At 33.7% G+C, this 26,290-nt stretch overlaps 2 protein-coding genes across 4 annotated transcripts in view; one reads left to right on the top strand and one right to left on the bottom strand.

The window, feature by feature from the left end:
- Positions 1-943: 943 nt before the first annotated feature.
- Positions 944-11,220, bottom strand: LOC105317788 (cyclin-dependent kinase 7). Its single transcript, XM_011414518.4, has 11 exons — positions 11,116-11,220; positions 10,072-10,131; positions 9,481-9,582; positions 8,512-8,586; positions 7,993-8,103; positions 6,910-7,028; positions 3,789-3,888; positions 3,580-3,666; positions 2,856-3,005; positions 2,267-2,402; positions 944-1,918 (listed from the first exon to the last, which is right to left on the bottom strand). Exons 1-11 carry the CDS (start codon positions 11,170-11,172, stop codon positions 1,890-1,892), a joined length of 1,026 nt encoding a protein of 341 aa, XP_011412820.2. The 5' UTR covers positions 11,173-11,220; the 3' UTR covers positions 944-1,889.
- A 213-nt stretch (positions 11,221-11,433) lies between these two features.
- LOC105317791 (A-kinase anchor protein 7) overlaps positions 11,434-26,290 on the top strand; it is a 32,059-nt gene continuing 17,202 nt past the window's right edge. Inside the window, exons 1-2 of one of the 3 annotated variants that reach the window (XM_011414519.4) lie at positions 11,434-11,776; positions 22,910-23,034. In XM_011414519.4, the coding sequence (XP_011412821.3) occupies positions 11,479-11,776; positions 22,910-23,034 (423 nt within the window). In that variant the 5' untranslated portion in view covers positions 11,434-11,478. Of the gene's footprint in view, positions 11,777-12,213; positions 12,349-15,671; positions 15,766-22,909; positions 23,035-26,290 lie in introns of those variants that run through there. The other 2 variants (XM_011414521.4, XM_066076694.1) reach the window with 2 other exon arrangements.

The raw sequence follows: 26,290 nt of genomic DNA, 5'->3' as shown, positions 1-26,290 counted from the left end.
TTTCGACCAATCGATGAACAGGGCATGTAAATTTCAGTCTGGCTGTTTTTATATAGCTATGAATTTACTATAAGTTTCCGTATGATATAGAGGGAATAATACTTGGTAGATGTAAATATAGAGTAATGAAAAGAGTGCTAAGATTATCATAGTTAAGGTATACCCTAAGTTACACCAGAGACATTCAAGGCTTCTTGCTTAAAGTTTATTTGACGGGATTGGCAACTTTATAAAGTGTTAAATCCATTGATGTTACTTTATTTGAGATGTTTTTCCAAGCTCTGCCAGAAAGGACTCTATTTAGGTGAAATATGATCCAATAGGTCAAAGGTGAGAAAGTAATAACTATACAAAGATTCCACCCAGACATCTGTTGACCTTGATTTCAGACTTTAAAATAGGTCCAAATTTACTTATAAACACCCTGTAACCATAGGCACTCTGTGGATGAAGTTTAACCTAAACAGGACAAAGGAAAAGAAAATATATTGAACATGTGTATTGACAGACAGACCAATTACCGTTAGGCTTCATGTTGTGGGGGTCCTTTAAAGTTTATATGTAAATGACTACAGAAATTATATATCTGGCAATTCACAAAACACAAATAATTTACTTCTTTTAAGCTTAAAAGACATGGATTCAATCTTTGGTATGATTGTCAAATTATCTTTCAGTACATGTAAAACAAAATTTGTTTTTTAGTGCACCAGGCACTAGACTATTCTCCAGAGGACTATGAGGTTGAATTCCTGGGGATTTGTAAAAAAATAATTGGATTTTTGAAAAGCATATTTCTCCCCAAAACTGTGATTAATTTCTTTTTAACTATGTACACTTCCTTTTTACTAAGTACACAGGTTCAAAGATTATAGCAGTTTGATCTGATTTGATTTTCATTCTTTCATTGTTTCACTCCTGAGTACAAAATAACTTGACATGGTTATAAGTGTTTGAATTTTTTAATGTTATTTTAACTGATGCATATACAGTCATAACAAGTTAGTTCATGTTACTATTACATACTAATTATCAAGTGTTCATCTACATGTATTTCAACTTTGGTCAATAAATACTCTATGATGCCTTGAGAAGAAACATACATTTTAAGGTACATGTACAATAGAGTTTTAAAGTAGAGCTAGAGATTTTTTCCTAAGAAAATAACTTTCCCTTTGAATAATTTATCCAAACACTAATACCTCAGCATCCGTAGCTGATACATGTATATGTAATGCAAAGACTTGCTTTCAAAATAGAAAATCTTACAGAGGTATGTTTATAATCCTGTCGCGCTGTACAAACACACATTCATAACAACTATTAAACAACAATCTGCTTGGCAGACAAAACACATCACAGCATTGTAAATCATAACCACATACTTGTGAACTCAATAACAAAAACAACTGATTTTTAAGTGCACCACATATTTTTCACACCAATTTAGCAAACTTTCACTCTGAAATTGCAAAAACTCTGTGAAGCACTCAACATTCACACATCACACATCAGTGACCAAAATCTTTCTTTTCTTTTTTTTCATACATATATTCTCATAAACTTGAAATTGCAGCGAAGTTAAAAAGCACCTTTAACTTTCAACAATTTTTACACATGTTCTATTGTAATCCATTTATTACCCCTCGTTCCTGAGTTTCAGATCATTGTTCAACTATAATTTTTAAAATGGCACTACAGTGTTCACAGAAAAATATGACAATAAATACGGTATTCCAAGATTTTCTGTCCAGAATGAATTCCATTGTTTGAAATTCCTGCATGTAGATAAACCATTCAAGAGCACTGGTTCTTTATATGCATGAATTTCTTTGATAGGTGTAGTTTTTTTTTTATATCCTTGATATCACATTTGTCAATATGTCATTCTAAAACTGCAGCCTTTTTATAAGTCCACCTGTAGAATAGTAAATATATTTTCATGTACCAATATGCAAAAAATATCTATGCTGTTACTGCAAAATTATCTTGAAAAATATTTCAATTGGGAATTTGGTATTAAAATATCAAAGATTTATATATTTGGAATTGAAGAAAGCTGAACATTTTTGTTTCTGGAAGAAAAAATATCTAAACAAACACAAAAGAAAATTATTTCAATCATACATAGGGGTGTCGAAATATTCAGGGCACTATAGCATATGACTTATAATAATGACGAGGAGATGAAGCTAGGATACACTTATTTATCAGGATGATTAAAACCAAACTTGAATGAAAATTAACAAAGACTGTGATATTTTACCTCCTTGTGCTTGTATTTTCCTTTTGAGTGACATGTTCTCCTCTTTTTGAGGTACAATCTTATTACTGTTAGGTCGAGGTAACTGGGTACCCGGGGTAGGTCCAGGTTTGTTGCTGAAGTACTCCATCTTTAGAGCCTTTAATGATAAACAACATGTTATCTCAAAGACATTCCCATCAGTATCACAAAATATATCAGTCTATCAAAAGTTTCACTTTAGCCAAAGTACATTATTTTTTATACGAAATCATAGTAGAAAAGTTTAACAATGTGCAAATCTATTTCAAATAGTTAGTTTTTGATAACTTCCTGTTTTGCCATCCTCAGCAGTGATTCATTGCCCTCATAATCCCATTGAAGCAGTTTCTGACTTCAAGATTCCTTGTTATAAACATGTAATGCAATTTTAAAGGTTCATGAGAATGTAAACTCATGCTTATACAATAAAATAATGCTTTTATAAAGATTTTGATTCATAATTTGATGAGGATGTTAACTCATGGGTGAGGGGTACCCACCAAATCTACAGAAATTAAGTCCCCACAAATTTTACTGATTCCACAGTACATGTCATTGTACGTGTACAAACCTCAGTAGATGTGCATCGCTGTATGGGGTCCATCTTGAGCATCTCTGCCAATACGTCAAGGAGATCATCTGATGCTGCTATGAATATTTCTTTCAGAGGTGTTCCAGGAAAAGACTTGAATTCTATGAAGTCAGGTAATGCTTTGATTTTCTACAATTGAGAAAATGTAATGCATATAAAAATACATGCAACTATATTAAACGTCTTCTCATTAAATCAACACAAGGTTATTAAAGACAGCACATAACAAAAAACCTCTACCCCTGTATTTCATAATTGTTGAGTTACTGAATTGACACAGTCACACTTAAATAAGACTAGCAGAATGACCCTAAACAGTTGTACAGGATATCCTCTAGTTGGACATGAACATGTTGCTTACTTTTCCAGGAGCTGCGCATCAATCAATGCTTTAATTTTCCTGTATTAGATTTAAATTATCCTATGCTAGATTTAAATTAAAGTTTAACATGCAAGCAAATGGATTGACTCTTGAGTTAAAAATTAATTAATTATAATGAATGCTACCTAATACAAAACAGTATATTCTAAAGATCATTTGAACACAATATCATGTCAATGTCAATGAAGACATTTATTGATTGTAAAGGAGAGAGTATTTAGAGGACTTTTATATGTCCTACAATAATGTGCCAAATATTTTGACAAGCAGTGATATTTTGACCCTCTCTCTCTCTTTATGAAGATATTGAAGACTACTTACTGGCCAATCTTTCTCAGTAGGTGTCCCCAACACTTGAAATATTCTGCTCAGTTGATCTAAATCTGACTCGCCAGGAAGAAATGGCACCTTGAAAGATAAAATATCCCTCTAGAATCTGTTACTTCATCAATTTATAAGAAAGTTTAAAATGCATCTTAATTCTTTGAATTCATCAGCTAGTAAAAGTGGTACAGTGTATGTGGGCTTACTCTGAGTAATAGTTCGGCTAGAATACAGCCCACAGCCCACATATCTACTCCTGTTCCATACTGGCGGGCACCAAACAAAAGTTCGGGACATCTGTACCATCTGTCAACATTATTTGTCAAAAGAAAATTATCAAAAATTATCAAAAATATTGACATCACATTGTGGAATTTTTACATTTATGTGTAAAAATACTAAAAAGCTGAATGGCCATCAAAGTTAATCTAGCTCACTTTTGGTCTCAGTCTAACTTTTCATTCCTGTGTAAAAGTGGGATTGAGACCAAAAGTGAGCTACGCGGCTATGTTAAGGCTGTCCGAAGCTAAATATATGTCGAAAAATGATACTTTTTTAATTATCGCAAAACACTTTCACCGAGCGAGTTTCTTTAAACTTTTATTACATAAATTAACAGTGACATCCAACACTACCGGGTATATTTGATGTATTTTTGTGACGTCATATATTTTTCTAAAGCACGTGACGGGTGTATTCTAACACTGTAAATAATCTATAATCAAAGGCCTGAAGGGCCATAATGGCTTACGGGTTTGATATGACTATATTTACATGGATCGAGTATGATTCCCTCTATTTCCTACGGAAACTTTAGTTTATTTATAGCTCTATAGAAAGTAACTAGCTACATGTAATTCATAGATCTATAGAAACTAACAGGACCGATATCAACATGCCCCATTTGTTGATTGGTCGAACCTTAGTGACCGAAACAGACAGGGTTGAAATCAAGACGCCTCTTTTATCAATTGGTTGAAACCACCATTGCTTTTAGGAAAATCATAGATGGCATGAAATAATCATGATGATGTCAGACTCAAACTCCAATATACGGCAATTTGTTTCTTTCTTTTATCCAACGACTGAAGTACATTAACTGTAAATTCATTCAACTATATAAGACACAAAAACACTTAGAACCAACATGCTCTCAAATATCAGTATACCTTGTATTCCTACGCACTATGAACTTGCGCGAGAGTTGGTGCACGGTGCGACGTAACAGCACCAAAGCCAGCGCGAAATCACTGCGCGTAAAAATAATATAACCGAATGATGAAATGTACTGCATGTTATGTACTATAATTAATGAATTCTCATGAAATCTACACCAACAAGTATTATTCCATTTTATTTGTATTTCATAAATGTATATTTATTCATATTTTTCTGGGTTTTTCTACTTTTTTAAGAGGCTGACCTTCACAAGCTTTTATACGAAATATAAATTCACAAGGCAGTTCTAACAACTTCTGTTTTATTTTTTTCCCTTTGTACAGAGATAAACTCTTGGGGGGGGGGGGGGGGGGCAAGAAACAGGCAGAACTATGCAATTACAGCAAACTTGTTTTGACACCAAATTTAATTAAAATTAATTACTGCACTATAACTTTGCAGTCAGTCTCTCTTCACATGACATGTGTACACAGGCATACTATACGATGTCTCTATATGTTATAGTAATGTGACATCGCTTCCGTATATGACTTGCAATCAAGCTTAACTGTATATTGTTTTCTATATGAGTACATTTGGTCTCAAGTTTCCAATATTTTTACGACAAATAAACAGTTCAATCATAGCAAAACCAAGGTAACTCCATCGAGGGAACATTGTGCTATTTATAGATCTTGGAAAATCCCCAACATTCGATAATGGCGGAGGTGTCGAAGAAGGCACATTATATTAAAACAAGTAGTAATTGCCCCTCTGTTTATGCTTTATTACCGATTTATAATCCCAGTTTCAATATATCTCAATCATAAGTTCAGTCCTTTAACCGTTAAACACTTTCCCCTCTTGCTGAGATCGATGTCGATCGAAGTTAGCGACTCTCTCTGCGGGTGCAAACGTTTTTATGAAGATTGAACGAAATAACGACAACTTTACATTTACTTATCACTGTTAGGATCTGAAATAAATGGGAAAAGATTTTTTTGCTTATAATACATGTAAGTATGCATAGCGGAAAGCATGGCAGCACTGTGTGATGCATGCCAGGGACCTCTATGCAAAAACGGTCTACGGAAAACACTGCATTTAATATTCATTCGCGTTAGATTTCGAGTTTATCTAAATAAAGTCAATTCATATTGGTTACAATAACATAAGTGATAATAACATATGGAAAATATAATCTTGCTTAAAGATATTTATTATGAACAACAAACAGTTAGCTTTGCAACATTCGAATAGAACTATTTTTTGTCGCGCATGTTCAGATAACTGAACTCTTTGCCGTAAAGATTATCCGGATGGCCGTAAGCCATAAAAATTGTATCGGCACAAGTGAATAATGACATTAAATCAAAAATATTTTTAAGAAAAATCCTTCGATAAGTAATGTATTTTGCAGTTCTTGCTGGGGGTTCATATAAATATTTCGTTTATTTGAAATATTGTCAAAACATTTCGCACCGCCATCGAAATTGGGAACATTTTTACCTTTTAGGCTTGATTTCACACAAAATCGGGTCAATCGGTAGTTTCCCCCAGCAAGATTCACATTGGTACTTATTTTCTCTCCCGATTTCACGTAAAATATGCTAAGATTGTTTTTATCTTTCACTTGCGCCACGCCGTTTTTTATATGCATATACATATCATCATTTATTAGATTACATGTAGCAGGGGGAGTCTCAAAACCATTAGTTTATGAATAGTTATTTACCTATTATGAAGCTTTAAAACTGTTGATTTTCTTATACTCCATATCAGTGATATTGAATATAGTATCACTAGTATTTACAACAGTGTCCATGTAAAGGAATGAAACGGTTTTATTATGCACAATGAATATCACTTATTACGTTACGATACATTCCCTAAGAACGATCGAAAGGAATGCAGATCGTGACGTCAAAGTTAACTATGACGTCATATCTTATGAAGTACAGACAAGTGACTTTCTACATATCGCTGTGAAATTAATCGGGCAGCCTTAACATAGCCGCGTAGAATAACTTTTATGGCCACGCAACCAGGTTCACCTTTTATCTTGTAATCTTTTTTTTTTAAATAGAACAACAATATAGCCAGATTTATCATTAAACTGATAATTTTCTACAAACTAAGACTATCGGTAATTAATTTTTTTTACATCACCTTGTTACCACCTGATGGGTATAGACCCTATTTGGTGATCCAAAGAATTTTGCTAATCCAAAATCTCCTATTTTTAAAATTCCGTTATCATTGATCAGCAAGTTGTTAGGCTTTAAATCCTGAAAAATATTCAGAAAAACACAAAATAACATTAAAAAATAATGCTACAAACTACGGTTTTGAGTCAATAAGAATCACTGATGATTTTCATAACATTATAATCAGTCAATTTTTTTTTAAAAATGAATCTAATATACATGCTAGTGTAGAATTTATCATGATTTCAAACACTTTTTTGTGATAGAATTTTCTGTGTTTGGGATGATGCAAAAATACATGCACAATTGTAATATCCCACAGGAAGATCAAATTCAGTATTTTTGATTTCATCTCAAACTGAATTTTATAGCACTTTAAAATTGGAAGCTACTCTGCACAGAAAATGAAATATTCCATTTTAAAAACCCTGATTTATTAATAGTATGACAATATTCATATTGATATGTGAAGCTGGCAATATTTTAATAATGATCCAATGCTTGAACCTAATCATGCCTTACTGTAACAGTGCCTGAATGGTCTATTCATTGCAACTTGAGTGCAGAAGATTCTAGGACACTGAGAAATAGAACATTAAGAGGACCATGACTATTATAAGGTCATATTAATCTCATTTAGTTAAGAGCTCTATAAAAAGATGGAGAACAATATTCAATTTTTATTCATAACATATTTGGGCTTATTCTTTTCTAACAAATAGTTTATGGCCAAAATTATCATGTGCAAAATTTTTAGCAGATCTGATGTTTTGTGACCACCCAGCCTCCTTAAAAGACACGTAAAATATGCCTACCCTGTGAAGTATAAAATATGCCTACTATGTGAAGTTTTAAATATGCCTACACTGTGAAGTAAAAAACATGCCTACCCTGTGAAGTATAAAATATGCCTACTATGTGTAGTTTAAAATATGCCTACGCTGTGAAGTATAATATATGCCTACCCTGTGAAGTAAAAAATATGCCTACCCTGTGAAGTACCGTAAAAAATATGCCTACCCTGTGAAGTATAAAATATGCCTACCCTGTGAAGTATAAAATGTAAATGAAGATATTCCAATCCCTGAAGTGTCTGCAGAACATAGGATTTCACATGGCCCGGGGTCATTACAATGTTTTGGTCTTTTATGATGATCTGCATCAAAAGAAGAAATCTACCGGTAATCACAAACAGTTTGGATATTCATTTTGAAATAAAGAAATTGGTAAAAAAAAAATTCAGAGCATATTTGGGTATGCATTTCTTTTTTAAACATACATGTAAAATAAATTGTGATCAAATTTATATTTCATTGTGCCTAAATAAAGAACCTGATGATAATTAACTCTTAATTAATGTGGAAAATTCAAAACACTGATTATCCATACCAGTATACAATACATGTGCCATATTTTATAGACATACGTGTATGTGAAGAGAATATTCAAATAAAATAAATAATTCACTCATAGCTAAAACTGTATTTTATAAGCCTAAAAAATTATAAAATGTGTTTAATAGCAAAGTTTTTGCAAATACAACCAATTTGAAGTTACAATGTACCTCTAAATCAGTTTCCATAAAATCAAATACTAAGTTAACATTGGAACGATGTCCTAGTCCAAATACATCTTGAAGCTGAAAATAAATTCATGCATTATTTTGTCATCAATAAAATAATTAACTCACAAAAGAACATATTACATGAACTCACAAGTATCAAAACAGCATTGTTTGCAATTTAAATTTACTCACTTATTGGTGAGGTTCAAATTAAGGTACCTTATACATTACTAATTCAATAACTGTTTGTAACACTTTGTTTCACTGGTTCGATCAAAAGTACCGGTATATAATTGCATGTATAAACTAATTTGATGTTCCAGTATCAATCTGCATGCATGGTCTTACATTTAAATTTGGTACAATTTATTGTTAATCATACAGCAAATTTGTCATAATTTCTGTTCCTAGTGATAGAAAAATTGAATTATACGTAATAAATTCAATAGCTACAGAATTTACACTCATACAAATTGGGTCAGAACAGATTACACTTTTTTATAAACTGTGAAGCGGTTTATAAAGTGTAAAATGTCTAACCCAGTTTATACTTGTTTGAATTCTGTAAATATTTAATTTATTCCTATCATATATACATTGATTTTCACTCAAAACAATTACATCAAACAAAAAAACCTTTGAACTATGAATTATTTTGTTATTGGGATTTACTGTAAACATATCCATGGTATTATACTGGGTATATTGTGTGTATAATATTTGGAGGGAAATATATTTATTTCACAAGTTGACAGGTATTCCTGAATGTTACACTTCTTATTAATAAATGCGTGGCATCTGGCAATGTAATTGATTTAGTGGAAGCCGCATCTTGCCAAAACACACTAATTAGCATACACAGCCTAGTAATGTGATACGTTTACAGTAGAGATGGACAGCCAGACACAGAGAAAAACATTAAGTCTCTTCTGGTGTTACCAGCTGTAGACTAATCAGAAATGGAGTTACCCCTATGATATGTTTATGATGAAGATCTTGTAGTAGTTTAATTTCACGTAAAGCAGTTCTGTTAATGCCATCAGCAGCTTCAGCTCTGGTGCCAACTTTAATCTAAAATAGTGACATTATAACAATTTTGAATGATATGACATCATGGTACATGTACATGTATTACAAAAGAAGGCAATGGTAATAATTGAAATCTCAACAAAACAACTACAATACTTTGGAATCATTTATTTTTGTGGAGCCAATTTTCGTGGTATGTGGGTTTTTTGCTTATTCATCATAATGTAATTTTGTGGATGCGTAGGTTTTAAGTGTCAGTAGGAAAACTAATTTTATATAATTGGTTTTCATCAAGGACGTAAATTCCTGGACGGGGGCTATCCACAAATACCATGAAAATGAGCCATCACAAATTCTAATGATTCCACATTATTCAAAATTTAGCACTCTTAGAAGTTTAAACCACCCACAAGTACTCCATCTTACAAGGACAGTTGGAAATATGGAATATTCCTTGTAGATTCTGGTGTTTCCAAGAAAATACAAAAACATTGTTTATGGTTATTTTTAAACATTAAACCAATGTCATACCTTCTTAACTGCTACAATATTGCCCGTTTTGAGATCTTTTGCTTTGTAAACCGTTGCAAACTGGAAAAAAGGTAATGCCATGAGATGTAGAAGATATGGCAAGAAATTAGTCCTGACTTTTACCCCATTTCATTTGTAACCAGTAACAAGGCACTGTTTTCTGGTGACAAAAGTAACATATATGACAAAACTGATTATTTTCTTTCTGCTGGATGGTTTAATTTCATCCAGTAACAATGGTTACAGCTATATTCTATTGGTGACAAAAGGTAACAGAGGCAACAAGCCTTTTTCTGTTTAGCAGGGGGTCTTATTTCATTTGGTTACAATGGTTACAGCTATAATCCATTGGTGACAAGGTTACATAGGTGACAATCCTTTTTCTGTTTAACAGAGGGTCTTTAATATTTTATTTGGTTACAATGGTTACAGCTATATTCTCTTGGTGACATAGGGTAACAGTGGTGACGGTCATTTTCATGATTTACAGGGGGTCTTTTTTTAAATTGGTTACATTGGTAACATTGGTTACAATGGTTACCTAACCCTAAACTAACCCTAACCCTAGCCCTAAACTAACCCCTAACCCTAATCCTAACCCTAACCCAAACTTAACTCTGTTTTGTAACTAATATTACCAGTAACCACTGTAACCTGTCACAAGTACAGCAAAGTTTGAAAATCATTCATAATCAAACACTGTTACCAATGTAACCAATGTTACTGGTTACAAATAGAAAGGGGTAAAAGTCAGAACTAATTTCTGGCCATGTATGAAGAGATAAAGCAACAAAATAGTCATAATCAAGGTATTTGCTACTATACTGTATCATTATAATACATATGTACAGGTGTAAAATGATGAGAGAAATAATGAGAAAAAAAAATTAACATATTGAATGTACAAGTTGAATCTCGTCATTTGAGATGAACAAAACTATTTGATACTGAATCGGTTGTCATACAACAATACATCAAAATAAAGTAAATATATATCAACAACAAAGATTTCATTCATTTATCGTCGTTGTATAACACACGCACCTGTCCTTCGCCTAAAAACTCTATTTTTTCATACCGCCGTGACTTATCTTCCATCATTTTGAAAAAAATCAATGTTGAAACGCAACGTTAATAAGAAATTAAAAATATCGTAATTATAAACGCACATCAAACCTAGATGGAATGAGTACTTAGTTATGTCGTTCTAATAGTTTTCGATATGTATAATTTATATATTCCCTTCACAAGTTAAATGTTTATAACCAATAAAATCACAAAGTTTTCATCTTATTTTAATACATTTTAATAAAATTGAACCCCTTCATTGTATGAAGGTCAATATATATACAGTTTTGGGTACTGTACGAAGAGATCACTCAGGCGTGACGATGTCAACAAACCATCATGGATTCTTTGAAGAAGTCTTGCCAAATTCTTAACCCTTTCCTTAATGTGTTTGCGCCTGTCATGTTGACATCACTCAAACAAAATTGCAAAGTCTCATCTCAACACCAGAACCCACGCAGATTTTGTTTTGTCGAAATGAACATAGAAAAGAAAAAATTTTATCTGCGATATTGTGCTAGGAGACCGAAAATATTAAGCACAAACCTAACAGATCAAGTAACAAGATATGCTTCCTCGCAATTCCCAAAAGGTCTTCATGACGATAAATCCAAAAAAATTCCAAATATGCAAAAAGGTATGTAAAAACATTATGAGAAAGCGTTTTATCTTCTCTGTGACATATACTTCTGCAAATACTTGTTTGCCTTCTGAGATGCATCTTCTGCATATGATAGAACCATTTTAACAAGACCTTGGACTTTCAGTAGAGCGTAGCTATCTCTTCTTTGCGTCAAAACAAATTAAAAATGACGCGGTTTCAAGCGAAATATGCATCAATTGCATAGTCTTAGCTCAAAAGCCAGACAAATCTTGTTGATTTCAAAGAGCCATGACTGCAGAGTGGCTAGCAATGAAATAGACAGGCATACGTCACATTGCTGTTTGACACAACTACCCAAAGTCCAAGGTCTTTTTAAAATGGTTCTAATTCATACTTATATATTGACAGCAGATAAAATCATATTGACACGGTTGTCGTATGATATAGATAGATCATAGCATACTAAGTAAAGGTATATGTAATCAAGTTTGATGCACAGGATTTTGCTTTGGTCATCACTGTTCATTGGATGTCAGATTGAGTCAGTGACACTCTACGATCCGTTTAAGAGTGCTTATTAGCATTTACCATCGTCACATCATGAGGTACAATTTTATAATATAGCATGATTATGCTATTTTACCCTCCCTCTATATATATATAAATTCATTTACATCCCGTTATAATAATTTCACAATTGTCTATTGTTATGTCACAAAATATCAAATATCAGGGGCATACTGTATTTGCACTGTCATTCTGTCTGTCAAATTTTATTTTTGCTTTAGGCCCAGTGCAGTTAATTTTTGAATGAAAATTAATTTTCAAATCCCTTTGAAAAATAAAATTAAATAAATTTTATTTAATTATTTTTAAGGTTCAATTTTAACAGGGAGGTAGTTTTAAGCAAAAAAAATCTTTTGAAATAATCAAGATTCATCAACGCTGCAATTTTGACTGTAGACGTCAGGGAAATATTTTCAATCTCGACGAATCTCGCAAAGATTATAGAAATTTCTTCTTCTTTTTTTCATTTTTGTTTTTTTAAACGCTTTAGCAATGCATTTCTATTGGTCAACCAAAAGAGGTAGCGCACTTCGTATACAATTTCGCCCACAATATAGCCCTTTTGCAAACATCAGATGTTTTCAATATTATACAATATTTAGTTAAAATATATTCAAAGAAATGCAAATCACACAATTGGCATGTTAAAAGAGTCCTAATAATCGTACACGAAATCATTAAAATTTTACGTATTGTAAAATAGTTAGTATGCAATAAAAAGTTTGATATTTGACTATTTGAACCACTTCAAACCAAAGAAATCCGGTTAAAAGTATGTTCAACGGGTATTGTAATTACACGTTTACATTGAAATTATTCTGTTTTAACGTGGTCCTCGTACTGAAAATTAGACATTTGAATTTGTGGCTTTTTAAAACAATTATGTATATAGCCGCACATATTGAAAAGACATCCAATGAAAGTGTTATATGTATATGCGTGGCCTAGTGGTAACGCGTATAGGTCTTTTTGGTTTTGGGTTGCTTGATCGATTTCATCCAGTAGTATTTTATTTCTTTTTCACTTAAAGCATGACAAGATTACACGTATCTAATCTGCTGGATTTTGTTTCAAATTCTCTTGTTTAATTCTGAATAAGAGTACACCCAGTATAAACAGATCTCTTCAAAGACCCTAATATACTTTATACTTTTTATATTCTATACTATACAGGAGAGGGCGTTTTAAGTTTACAGAATTTATGTCCGATCCTATTAATAGTATATACCATCTTAACAATAAAATATGTTCGTACAAAAAAACAAAAACAACTTTATATCCACTTATCCACATCCATTCATTGCATTTTGCTGGAAGTTATCACGGTTCAGACTATCAGATGACTTAAATTTACACACAAAGTTCTATGTATTCATTCTCGATGCAGGTTTCCTGAATTGATAACATATCACTGGTTATATAAACACCATTATAAAATCAGTACCTACACTCTAGGGTTTCGAAAAATCATATAACGATAGGTACCTGTATCTGTTTTTAGTAACATGTACTTTCCGTTCAAACACGGGTGTAGGCTAAATAATGGGAAAAGGCACTATACTCTTTTTAACTTACCGGCATCCTATCACGCTTTCGCGTCCACTTAAGGTGGTATGGGACACCTCACTGTTCATCTTCGCAAGCCAAGGGTTTACGATCTACCCTTGTCCTCTTCAACGAATAGAGTGGATCGTAAACCCTTGGCTTGCGAAGATGCTCCATGTTGCGACGAACTATTTATCAAAACAAGTAATAGTTTTCCAAAAAGCTTGCCTGGCTAATCAAAATTATTCAATGGAAGCATGCATACATGTATTTCAATTAGGCTATCTTATTAGAAATGAATTTTAATTTTCGCTGCTGATCATAAATTTATAAACGGAACGTGCAAATTTAAGACGAAATGTCAGTCTTTTCTTCGATCTAGAACATGTACATGTACATATCACTTGAAATTCATTTATTTTATTAATTCAATTTCTTTAGGAATATACACATATCACATAAGAGCATGTAAGCTTGAAAGCTGTAGAGTAAATAATGGGTTTTTTAAAATTGTATTTGTTATATTAAGATGCAAAATCAACTGAAAGGCATTTTTAAAAAATTCCAACTATATGAAATATGAAAGGTTATACATACACGTATTGTTTATGAATGTGTGTGGGCAGCTTCATCAAAATCATCTTGACAAGCAATTAAAAAAGGGTGAATTCTCAAATTCATGGGAAAAAAACCCTATCTGTAACTTCAATTCAATTAGAATTCCTTATTTGCAGGTTCATTTATTGCATACAAAAGTGGAGGGGGGGGGGCAAATCCATGATATTTCCATTTATCATATAAAGTTAAGAAAAGTGCCAGCTGCCAAAAAATGGGGAGGGGGAGGCAGCCCCCCTCATCGCAACCCCGATGCTGTAATGTAAACGCATGGTGTGCTTTGGGGTATTCGCATGATCATAACGGACTCGTCAACTAATCGGTGCGCAAAAACTATGAATGAGACATTATGGCGCGAAATCCTGCTATTACCGTTCACGCAACGAATGAACTCATCAACTGGCAGAAGATCCGTGGGGAGGGGGTCAGATGAATTTTTTGACATTTGTTTTGTAACAGCTACAGACATGTATATTTACTTTGGATCGGATGCTTTGGAAGAAATCTAACGAATTAAGAAACACACTTGATTAGTAATTGTTAAATGTAGTAATGTACATTTAGTAAGACACGCGAGTCAAATTCTGATCCCTTTTCAATATTAATGAAATCGCCAAACTGAACGAAAATCGGGCCAATTAACCCCGCTTCGGCGATTTAGTTCCTCCAGTAAACATTCCAGCTGTATAAAAATATATTTGTTTTAATCCAAACTGATGACTCTCTTGTAAGAAAGATAATCCAACACCAATCGTAATAGACAATAGGCAACTTGTTGTTGCGATGAGGAATGCTGATTTATTTTTAAATCAGGATTACACACAGGGGCTCGTCACGAAGTTTTTTCAACCTTTTATATATACCACCTCTATACTATAAAATACACGTGTATTTTATAGTATAGAGGTGGTATATATAAAAGGTTGAAAAAACTTCGTGACGAGCCCCTGTGGATTACACACGTGCACTGCATGGTGAAACGTCCCTCTTGCTCGCTGTTGTTATTACATGCCATATAACATTTTCATCAATTGTGCATGTAAATGCTGACATCTTAAACATGCATCGGTTAATCTTTTTGTGAAATATCATGATATTGCTTGTCGTTTCGGAGAATGCAACTTAATTTTAAACCTTAAATATGCCTGACGTCTTGACGTCAAGCAATAAATTAAACTGTATAATCAAGCGTGACATGATGTACACATCGCCTGTGCACATTGCAAATTTATAAATAGTGTATTTTCCAAACAAATTCACATAACAGCGTAGAGCAGTGGTTTCACCTCGAATCTGTAAGTCATGAATTCGTCACTCGTTGGAGATTTTAACATTTTTACCTTTCCAATTATTTTTAACGTCTTTTTGGTCATCGTCGGAAACCGTCGGTTGATAACGCGTCGTTCCCGGTAATGGAGAGAGGAACGAAGCGTAATTAACCTTAGGTTTCCGACGGTTATTATTGGTTAAATTTGCAAAATTTGAAAGTTCTAAACCGGTGAAAAGTATTTTAATTATAATGTACTTTAATCCGCATTTAAAGGGCATTATCAGGTCACGATTTTGGTCAAATTCTATTTTTCTGTTTTTATTATATACAATGCTTTAGGAATACATTTCTAATGATAAAATGAAAATTGAGAGTCAGTGCTAGAGTTATAAACTTTAGCAATATACAGAGCTAACAAGTCTTTGTCAGGTAAACAAGGACTGTGCCCTGATTTTGTTTACGTAGGTTCAAAATACCAATAAAAAATCGTTTTCAAGCTGGTTTGTCTATCTCCTAACTCGTTTTAAGCATAAATAAATAGTACATAATGTTTAACTCATTCATTTTAGGACTAAGACAGGAATTTTCACTTAAATTTAAATGTAAAAATTGCCAGCTCTGTAACTCACTTATAACCCAACGACTGCATGACATATTTCAAACAGAGGCATTTACAGACTGGGCCAGTATGTAAAAAAAAAATTATTGGAAATTATATTTAAACATCTAAATGCGTTTGAATTAAATTGTATAGTTTGCAGAAAGTTTCTAACTTTATATAGAATAATATACCATTTTTTTTTATCACAGATTTCGAAAACTTTCCATATTTACATTAAATTGTGAATAAAATTACGCAATCATGCACACAATGCCGTTTATTCCCAAACCTTTGTTATAAATGCACTAACGTACAAAAACTAAATTCCATAGTAAGAAGAAGTAAAAATGGGCAGTCTGTTGGTTATGATCGCAAAATCTAATTTTAAGTTTTTAGAGATTTATTTAAATCGATTGCTTTAAAACATTAACATAATGAAAACATGCGAAAGCAAAATTGCCATCTTTAGCTAGTAAGATTTTATTAACAAACACAAAAACCCTAAAACTACAAAATAGGACGAACCAGCCGAATTCTTTATGCCAAATTGATGCATTGAGCCATGCATGCAAGGCACGTTAATCAAAGATCAAATGCCATGTAACATTTTGACCACCATTTTCGACCTTATGCGATATATTTCTTTAAAGTTCAATTGTTATATTATTAAATGAAACCTCGTCAGTAAGGAACTTTAGGAAGTCAACAATGGGGGGAGGGGGGGGGGGGCAGCGTAATGTCAACATTTACAACATCACAGCTACCAGTATCCCACATGCTAAAGAAAGTGAGCGCACAAGATTGTAAGTTTTCAGGAATCATCGACACGAATCAATTGGGATTTAAATGTCTATAACCTCGAAAGGCTACGTACAGGTTTCTACGAAAGCCGAGAAGGATCATTCGAGATTCGAGATTCGAAATACGAGATTCGAGATACGAGATTCGAGATTCGAAATTCGAGATTCAATATCTAAATTAACCAATCAAATCATGGATCTGAAACCTGTATCCTAGCAACATCAAACTGTTCTAAATAAAGATCATTCGTACATGCTCTTTCCTACAAATAAATGCTATGTTCACTTCTCCCTACCTAACTTAATGATTATTTGTATTTACTTTTACACAGAATATCTAAGTAGACTAGTAATAATGCAGTGTGCTTTTACGGATCTAAGTGATTTTGTTTGCCCTGGTGCATTTCCACCTGATGCGTTTGAACACTGGGGTATTTCACCACCAGTAATAGTTTAAAACCCGGGTTTATTCACCCCTTTTGTGTAAAAATGCGGCTATGGTAGAGAACTCCATAAGCGTAGCTAATTTTTTCTGTAGGGGTTCCTAGGCCAATTTTAAAAAATTTTACTATGTAAATTTAATAAGCTCCAATTTTCCCGAGGAGGGGGTCCAGATCCCCTGACCCCCTCCTTTCTAGATCCCCACAAGAAGATTAGTACATGTATCTAAAAAATCTAAATATAAATAATCTGTCCTGTTTCACTAATAAATATAAGCATTACTTATCGTTTTTATGTATGCATACAGTGATACACCAGTACTATGATTATAAACAAATCATTGAGATACCGGGTATTATCACATCATACGGAATTATTAATAAATACAATTTATTTTCCTTTTCCTCAGTAAACAACTTATTATGAGTCTTACTTTTGGAATTGTTTTCTATGGTGGCATGGATCTGCCACCACTTGTCAGATAATTATATGGACTTGTCAGATGATTATGTCGACTTGTCAGATATTTATGTCAACTTGTCAGATCTTTTTGTTGACTTGTCAGAAAATTATCGTATTGCGTAAAAACTCAATAATTTGTTGTCAAAGCGTGTTATTGCCACTAACTGTCATAAACTTGTCATCATAATCATCTAAAAAGTCGATAAAAAGATCTGATAAGTTAACATAATTATCTGACAAGTCGACATAATGATCTGACAAGTTAACATAATTATTTGACAGAAAAAATAAAATGAAGAAAATTATCATTCATATTATATGTTGACTTGTCAGATAATTATGTTGACTTGTCAGATATTATGTCGACTTGTCAAATAATGATTTCGACTTGTCATATAATTATGTCGACTTGTCAAATAATGATGTCGACTTGTCAGATGATTATGTCGACTTGTCAGATCCTTATGTCGACTTGTCAGAAAATGTATGTCAACTGGATGGCACAAATTGGGCGTGGAAACGTTTTAGTGTTGACTTTTTCCAACACGTGAATAAGTGACAAGTCCACATAAAGATCTGACAAGTCAACATAATTATCTGACAAGTCGACATCAAGATCTGACAAGTCGACATGGATATCTGACAAGTGGTGGCAGAACTATGCCACCATAGTTTTCAATATAGAAGGATACCTACTCTCTACAATTAAAGGTAGGGATGATAGGGTGCCAATTTGTTCACATTGCCGATTTCTTGTGCAGAGAACAGTAAAACTTTTTAAAAATTTGATTGTGCATGAATATTTCAAAATTAATTGTTGTAAATGTTTTTTGTTATAATTCATTCATATCAACAAGAAAGAATAAAAGCATATGTTTCACAGCCAAGTTAAGTTTCTCTGTAGTTTCCTACCCCCCCCCCCCCGCACCAAAAATGACAATAATTACATATAAGTCATACAAATGTTTACTTTTTTTGTAAGTAAAGATCTAAAGATGTAAATAAGCACGGCAAACAAAGATGTGTGTATTTAATATACTACTACATTACACTTAGCCAGATAAAAAATGTAGTCAGGATGAAGCTACAAGGAGTGAGTGGTGCAAATTTACCAATTTGTCGCCATACACACAGAACACCAAATAAAGAAACTGTGAGTGGTGTGTGGAATGCATAAAAGATGGCGGCAAATTATCTCAAATAATCAGTGCAAAAACCCACAAATAGGCTGTTAATTGTTACATATCCTTATCATTATCATTGATAAAAAATGTTATCGTCCCATAACATAGCCGATTAAGTTAATGTGTACATATGGTCAACGTACATGTAATTCTAATATACAAGAAGGCGGACGTATCAGGCGGGGATCCAGAAAATTAAATTTCAAAAATGATCGGTTGAATTACATTAAATGCTTTGAAAATTGTTTTAAACTATCGCACGGGTCAAAATGCATGATAGAAGCTATGTACAGTGTAATTGGAAACTTTCATTTTATATCAATATGTAGTATTACCTATTATAACAAATGAGAGTATAGCACAACTGCCACAAGCAATACATGTCCTTTACCGGCACCACCTCCCTCCCCATAAAAAAATGAAACAATTGTCGTTTTATTTGCTAAAATGTGTGTGGTTCAAGATTTTTCTAAAGGACATACCCGATTAGTATTGAAAAAGAGTCGTACGTTTAAAACTAATTTTGTCAAATTTTTAGATTCATTTGGTTATATTTTGGGCCATTTGGGTAAATAGAAGCACCAGCGCAGCTCTAATTTATATATAATCAGGCCATAAATTCAAAATATTTTCAAAAATTAATAGCTTTAAATCCAGTGGATGAAAAAAAGGAAAGCAAGTTGAACTCGATGAGTGCTAATACCTGTGTTGAATGAATGGTACAGTAGGATATGCGCAAAAAAGTCCCGTCTACTTTTTCCTACCCTATATTTATTGGAATATTAAATCCGATTATAAGAGTCAAATTAAAAATCAAGTACGGATATGTACCTGTTTATCAAAAGTAAAACTACTCATAATTTATCTACAGTGCATCGTTATGGAGCTACACAGAAAGTTTTATATTAATTTGCCGAGCCAAATAAAAAATCCTGGAAAACGAAGAGAAAACAGAGTGGGGACAGAATAACTGGCAAACTAATTAGGACTATATAGCCCCCCCCCCCCCCCTCTCTTGAAATGTATATACTGAAAACAGATTATTGGAGTACAACATCCGCACACAATTTAAAGAACTTTTCATGGTTTTTTTTATCAATTTCGCGAGCTAATGTAAGACATCACAAATACCTTAAACCCCCTCACGGAAAAGGAAATGCTTGGTGATGAGAGAGAGAGAGAGAGAGAGAGAGAGAGAGAGAGAGAGAGAGAGAGAGAGAGAGAGAGTGTCGATGTAAAATTAAAGCTTGCTAGTTGGTCTGCCTACCCTAGCTACCTCCTCTCTTTTCTCCTTTTAGAGGCTTAATTATTGTCTATATATGCTTGTAACAAATCAAATTAATTTTAAATTCTAAATCAAAACTGAATTTGACACTACAAAACTCTCTGTCTGTCTGTCTGTCTGTCCGTCTGTCTGTGTCTGTCTGTGTGTCTCTCTCTATCTCTTTCTCTCCCTCCCTCCCTCCCTCTCTCTCTCTCTCTCTCTCTCTCTCTCTCTCTCTCTCTCTCTCTCTCTCTCTCTCTCTCTCTCTCATCGACAATGGCACTGATACCCTACAATACACTATTCCTATCTATCTTTTTTGTCGTTGAGGTTGTAAATCATTATATCTTCTATGGTTTAAAACTTTATGATAGCCTATAATTTGACATGTCGATTATTTCATTGAATTTCGTTTGATAGCTAAAACCACACTCAGTTTTTATTATTTAGATTAAACAGATCTTTCTTCGCGAGCCGATTTTTACACAGTTTGGGCGAATACACAACGGGTGTAAATGGTTCGGGGGGAGGATACGTACAGGACAAACAAAATCACACAGATTTGCAAAGCCCACAGTGTTATCACTAATTTAATTGTTTATCCTGTGTGGGGTCAATTTATCAATGTTAATTTAACCATTTTATAACCACAATATAAGAGCTATTAAGACATTTATTTGTAGGAAAGAGCATGTACGAATGATCTTTATTTAGAACAGTTTGATGTTGCTAGGATACAGGTTTCAGATCCATAATTTGATTGGTTAATTTAGATATTGAATCTCGAATTTCGAATCTCGAATCTCGTATTTCAAATCTCGTATTTTGAATCTCGAATCTCGAATGATCCTTCTCGGCTTTCGTAGGTTTCAACAAAAATACATTATGTTGAGAGTCGAAGTACATGGCGATTCCGGTTATTAAAAAACTCACAAGCTTTCAAAAAATGGCAATGAGAGGTAAACCGATAACTAGTTGGAAATGTTAATGCAAACATATTTTAATGAAGTTATATTGTGTATATCCTAAAAAAGCTAGTAATAAGAAAAGAAAATAGTTTTCATTCAGCAGATCAAGAAATCATTAACAACAAATTAAAATATACCGGCATATTATAATTCAACATCTTGTTATAATAAAAATCATTTAAAGCAAAAAAGTTTAATTTTTTTTTAAAAGACCACCAGTTGGATTTGACCCCAAAACACTGAATGTTTATATTCACTAATCCAGGACGAAACCACTGAGCCATGCGAGACTTGTCAATATAAGCTCTATAAAGTACTGTTTGAAACAACATTGTCATATCAATGGACTTTGTTTTTTATCCTTCAAAAAATAATTTGAAAAAGTACATAATTAGTCATTTCTGGGTCATCTCTCCATCTTTTTTTAAAAAGCGACATTTTTAATGTTGAAATATGTTATCTTTACACGTTTCAAATTTGTGGAGAGAAGACCCAGAGACAACAAAATCATTTAAAACAGTTGTAAATAAGTAGGATTTTGCATGAATTGCATCGTGTTGCTATATTTATACCCATATTATGATAAAACCTTTTGCATTTCAAATATTTTTCCACTCATTCCACATCCAACAGAAACCAAATAACGGTTATAATTCGAAAAATATTCAAAATTAATTGATGAAATTTTCACTTTCCTTGTGCGCCCTGATTCCTGCCGAATGTACATCTTAAGCGCCCACTTTCTTTCGTTACATACTGAATAACTTTGAATTCTGAACCCATACAAATTCTCCACAACATTTACTATTTTGGGACACCGTTACCATTCATCCTTCGGGCCCCCAATCCCAAGTATGATGAAGTAAAGCCGGTTTAGAGATATAAAACAATGAGAAACGAGCATTTAAAAAAAAAAAACATTTTAACATTTCGATCTAAGTTTTTAATTTTTTCAAACATCTCTAATTTGTTGACAAATTGTTATCAACCAGATGCTGTATTTTGCTGATAAGATAAGTAAAGAAAAAAATTGCTAGTCTGTGCATATATACATAGTTACAATAAATTCTTAATATTAATACTGTGGTTTCATTAATATTCAAGGGTATAATTTTCGTGGATAAAGTGAAAATCCCAGTTCCAAGGATACGTAAATTCGTGGCCAATGACCCTATCAATACAAAATGTTGATAGAAATTGCACTTCAATGAACACTTAATTTCGTGGATCAAATTAATAACGAAATCCAAGAATATTGGTATTCAACGAATATTGATGAAACCAAAGTATTGTTTATAAATTTGCTTTTACGCTACCTTAAATAAAATCAACCGAAAGCATACTCAATGTGTTTCCGCCGGTGCGTTATACATGTAGAATTGTTATCAGTGAAAGCCAATATATACATCTATCTGCGTTTAGTTACTAATTTTTAAGTCGTTTGTTTAGGAAAAAATAGGAAAAGAGGGAAACCGACTAAAAAGACAAGCCAAGAAGATAGTGGAAAGAAGATGGCCCGGAGAAAGCGGGAATCACCAAATTACTTCCTAGCTATTCAGATAACCGAAGATGAGGTAAGGGTTTGTGCCATATGCAGTATGTGGTTTGCATTTTTATAAGGAATAAGGAATCATTCTTTGAATATTATGTGGTGATAATTTCAGTCGGGGAGTGATCAAATCCAATAAAGCCCGAAGGGCTTTATGATAGATTTGATCACTCCCCGACAGAAATTATCACCACATAATATTCGGCAATCAGTTTTTAGAACGCAGTTCGCAGTTCGCAGTTCGCAATTGAATAGTGAACTGCGTTCTATAGAACGCAGTTCGCAATTCAAAATTTAGTGCGATTGAATAGTGAACTGCGTTCTATAGAACGCAGTTCGCAATTCAAAATTTAGAATTCATATTTGGGGCCCGCTTGCCTTATATGCAATTGAATAGTGAACTGCGTTCTATAGAACGCAGTTCGCAATTCAAAATTTAGAATTCATACTTGGGGCCCGCTTGCCTTCTATGCAATTGAATAGTGAACTGCGTTCTATAGAACGCAGTTCGCAATTCAAAATTTAGAATTCATACTTGGGGCCCGCTTGCCTTATATGCAGTTGAATAGTGAACTGCGTTCTATAGAACGCAGTTCGCAATTCAAAATTTAGAATTCATACTTGGGGCCCGCTTGCCTTATATGCAATTGAATAGTGAACTGCGTTCTATAGAACGCAGTTCGCAATTCAAAATTTAGAATTCATACTTGGGGCCCGCTTGCCTTATATGCAATTGAATAGTGAACTGCGTTCTATAGAACGCAGTTCGCAATTCAAAATTTAGAATTCATATACATTTGGGGCCCGCTTGCCTTAAATGCAATTGAATAGTGAACTGCGTTCTATCTAGAACGCAGTTCGCAATTCAAAATTTAGAATTCATACTTGGGGCCCGCTTGCCTTATATGCAATTGAATAGTGAACTGCGTTCTATAGAACGCAGTTCGCAATTCAAAATTTAGAATTCATATATATTTGGGGCCCGCTTGCCTTAAATGCAATTGAATAGTGAACTGCGTTCTATAGAACGCAGTTCGCAATTCAAAATTTAGAATTCATACTTGGGGCCCGCTTGCCTTATATGCAATTGAATAGTGAACTGCGTTCTATAGAACGCAGTTCGCAATTCAAAATTTAGAATTCATATATATTTGGGGCCCGCTTGCCTTAAATGCAATTGAATAGTGAACTGCGTTCTATAGAACGCAGTTCGCAATTCAAAATTTAGAATTCATATTTGGGGCCCGCTTGCCTTATATGCAATTGAATAGTGAACTGCGTTCTATAGAACGCAGTTCGCAATTCAAAATTTAGAATTCATACTTGGGGCCCGCTTGCCTTATATGCAATTGAATAGTGAACTGCGTTCTATAGAACGCAGTTCGCAATTCAAAATTTAGAATTCATACTTGGGGCCCGCTTGCCTTATATGCAATTGAATAGTGAACTGCGTTCTATAGAACGCAGTTCGCAATTCAAAATTTAGAATTCATACTTGGGGCCCGCTTGCCTTATATGCAATTGAATAGTGAACTGCGTTCTATAGAACGCAGTTCGCAATTCAAAATTTAGAATTCATACTTGGGGCCCGCTTGCCTTATATGCAATTGAATAGTGAACTGCGTTATATAGAACGCAGTTCGCAATTCAAAATCTAGAATTCATATTTGGGGCCCGCTTGCCTTATATGCAATTGAATAGTGAACTGCGTTCTATAGAACGCAGTTCGCAATTCAAAATTTAGAATTCATACTTGGGGCCCGCTTGCCTTATATGCAATTGAATAGTGAACTGCGTTCTATCTAGAACGCAGTTCGCAATTCAAAATTTAGAATTCATATATATTTGGGGCCCGCTTGCCTTAAATGCAATTGAATAGTGAACTGCGTTCTATAGAACGCAGTTCGCAATTCAAAATTTAGAATTCATACTTGGGGCCCGCTTGCCTTATATGCAATTGAATAGTGAACTGCGTTCTATAGAACGCAGTTCGCAATTCAAAATTTAGAATTCATATATATTTGGGGCCCGCTTGCCTTAAATGCAATTGAATAGTGAACTGCGTTCTATAGAACGCAGTTCGCAATTCAAAATTTAGAATTCATACTTGGGGCCCGCTTGCCTTATATGCAATTGAATAGTGAACTGCGTTCTATAGAACGCAGTTCGCAATTCAAAATTTAGAATTCATATATATTTGGGGCCCGCTTGCCTTAAATGCAATTGAATAGTGAACTGCGTTCTATAGAACGCAGTTCGCAATTCAAAATTTAGAATTCATATTTGGGGCCCGCTTGCCTTATATGCAATTGAATAGTGAACTGCGTTCTATAGAACGCAGTTCGCAATTCAAAATTTAGAATTCATACTTGGGGCCCGCTTGCCTTATATGCAATTGAATAGTGAACTGCGTTCTATAGAACGCAGTTCGCAATTCAAAATTTAGAATTCATACTTGGGGCCCGCTTGCCTTATATGCAATTGAATAGTGAACTGCGTTCTATAGAACGCAGTTCGCAATTCAAAATTTAGAATTCATACTTGGGGCCCGCTTGCCTTATATGCAATTGAATAGTGAACTGCGTTATATAGAACGCAGTTCGCAATTCAAAATCTAGAATTCATATTTGGGGCCCGCTTGCCTTATATGCAATTGAATAGTGAACTGCGTTCTATAGAACGCAGTTCGCAATTCAAAATTTAGAATTCATACTTGGGGCCCGCTTGCCTTATATGCAATTGAATAGTGAACTGCGTTCTATCTAGAACGCAGTTCGCAATTCAAAATTTAGAATTCATATATATTTGGGGCCCGCTTGCCTTAAATGCAATTGAATAGTGAACTGCGTTCTATAGAACGCAGTTCGCAATTCAAAATTTAGAATTCATACTTGGGGCCCGCTTGCCTTATATGCAATTGAATAGTGAACTGCGTTCTATAGAACGCAGTTCGCAATTCAAAATTTAGAATTCATATATATTTGGGGCCCGCTTGCCTTAAATGCAATTGAATAGTGAACTGCGTTCTATAGAACGCAGTTCGCAATTCAAAATTTAGAATTCATATTTGGGGCCCGCTTGCCTTATATGCAATTGAATAGTGAACTGCGTTCTATAGAACGCAGTTCGCAATTCAAAATTTAGAATTCATACTTGGGGCCCGCTTGCCTTATATGCAATTGAATAGTGAACTGCGTTCTATAGAACGCAGTTCGCAATTCAAAATTTAGAATTCATACTTGGGGCCCGCTTGCCTTATATGCAATTGAATAGTGAACTGC

Source organism: Magallana gigas, chromosome 2 (genome assembly GCF_963853765.1).
Source record: "Magallana gigas chromosome 2, xbMagGiga1.1, whole genome shotgun sequence".
Classification (NCBI taxonomy): Eukaryota; Metazoa; Mollusca; class Bivalvia; order Ostreida; family Ostreidae; genus Magallana; species Magallana gigas.
This window is presented reverse-complemented; position numbering and strand designations above follow the sequence as displayed.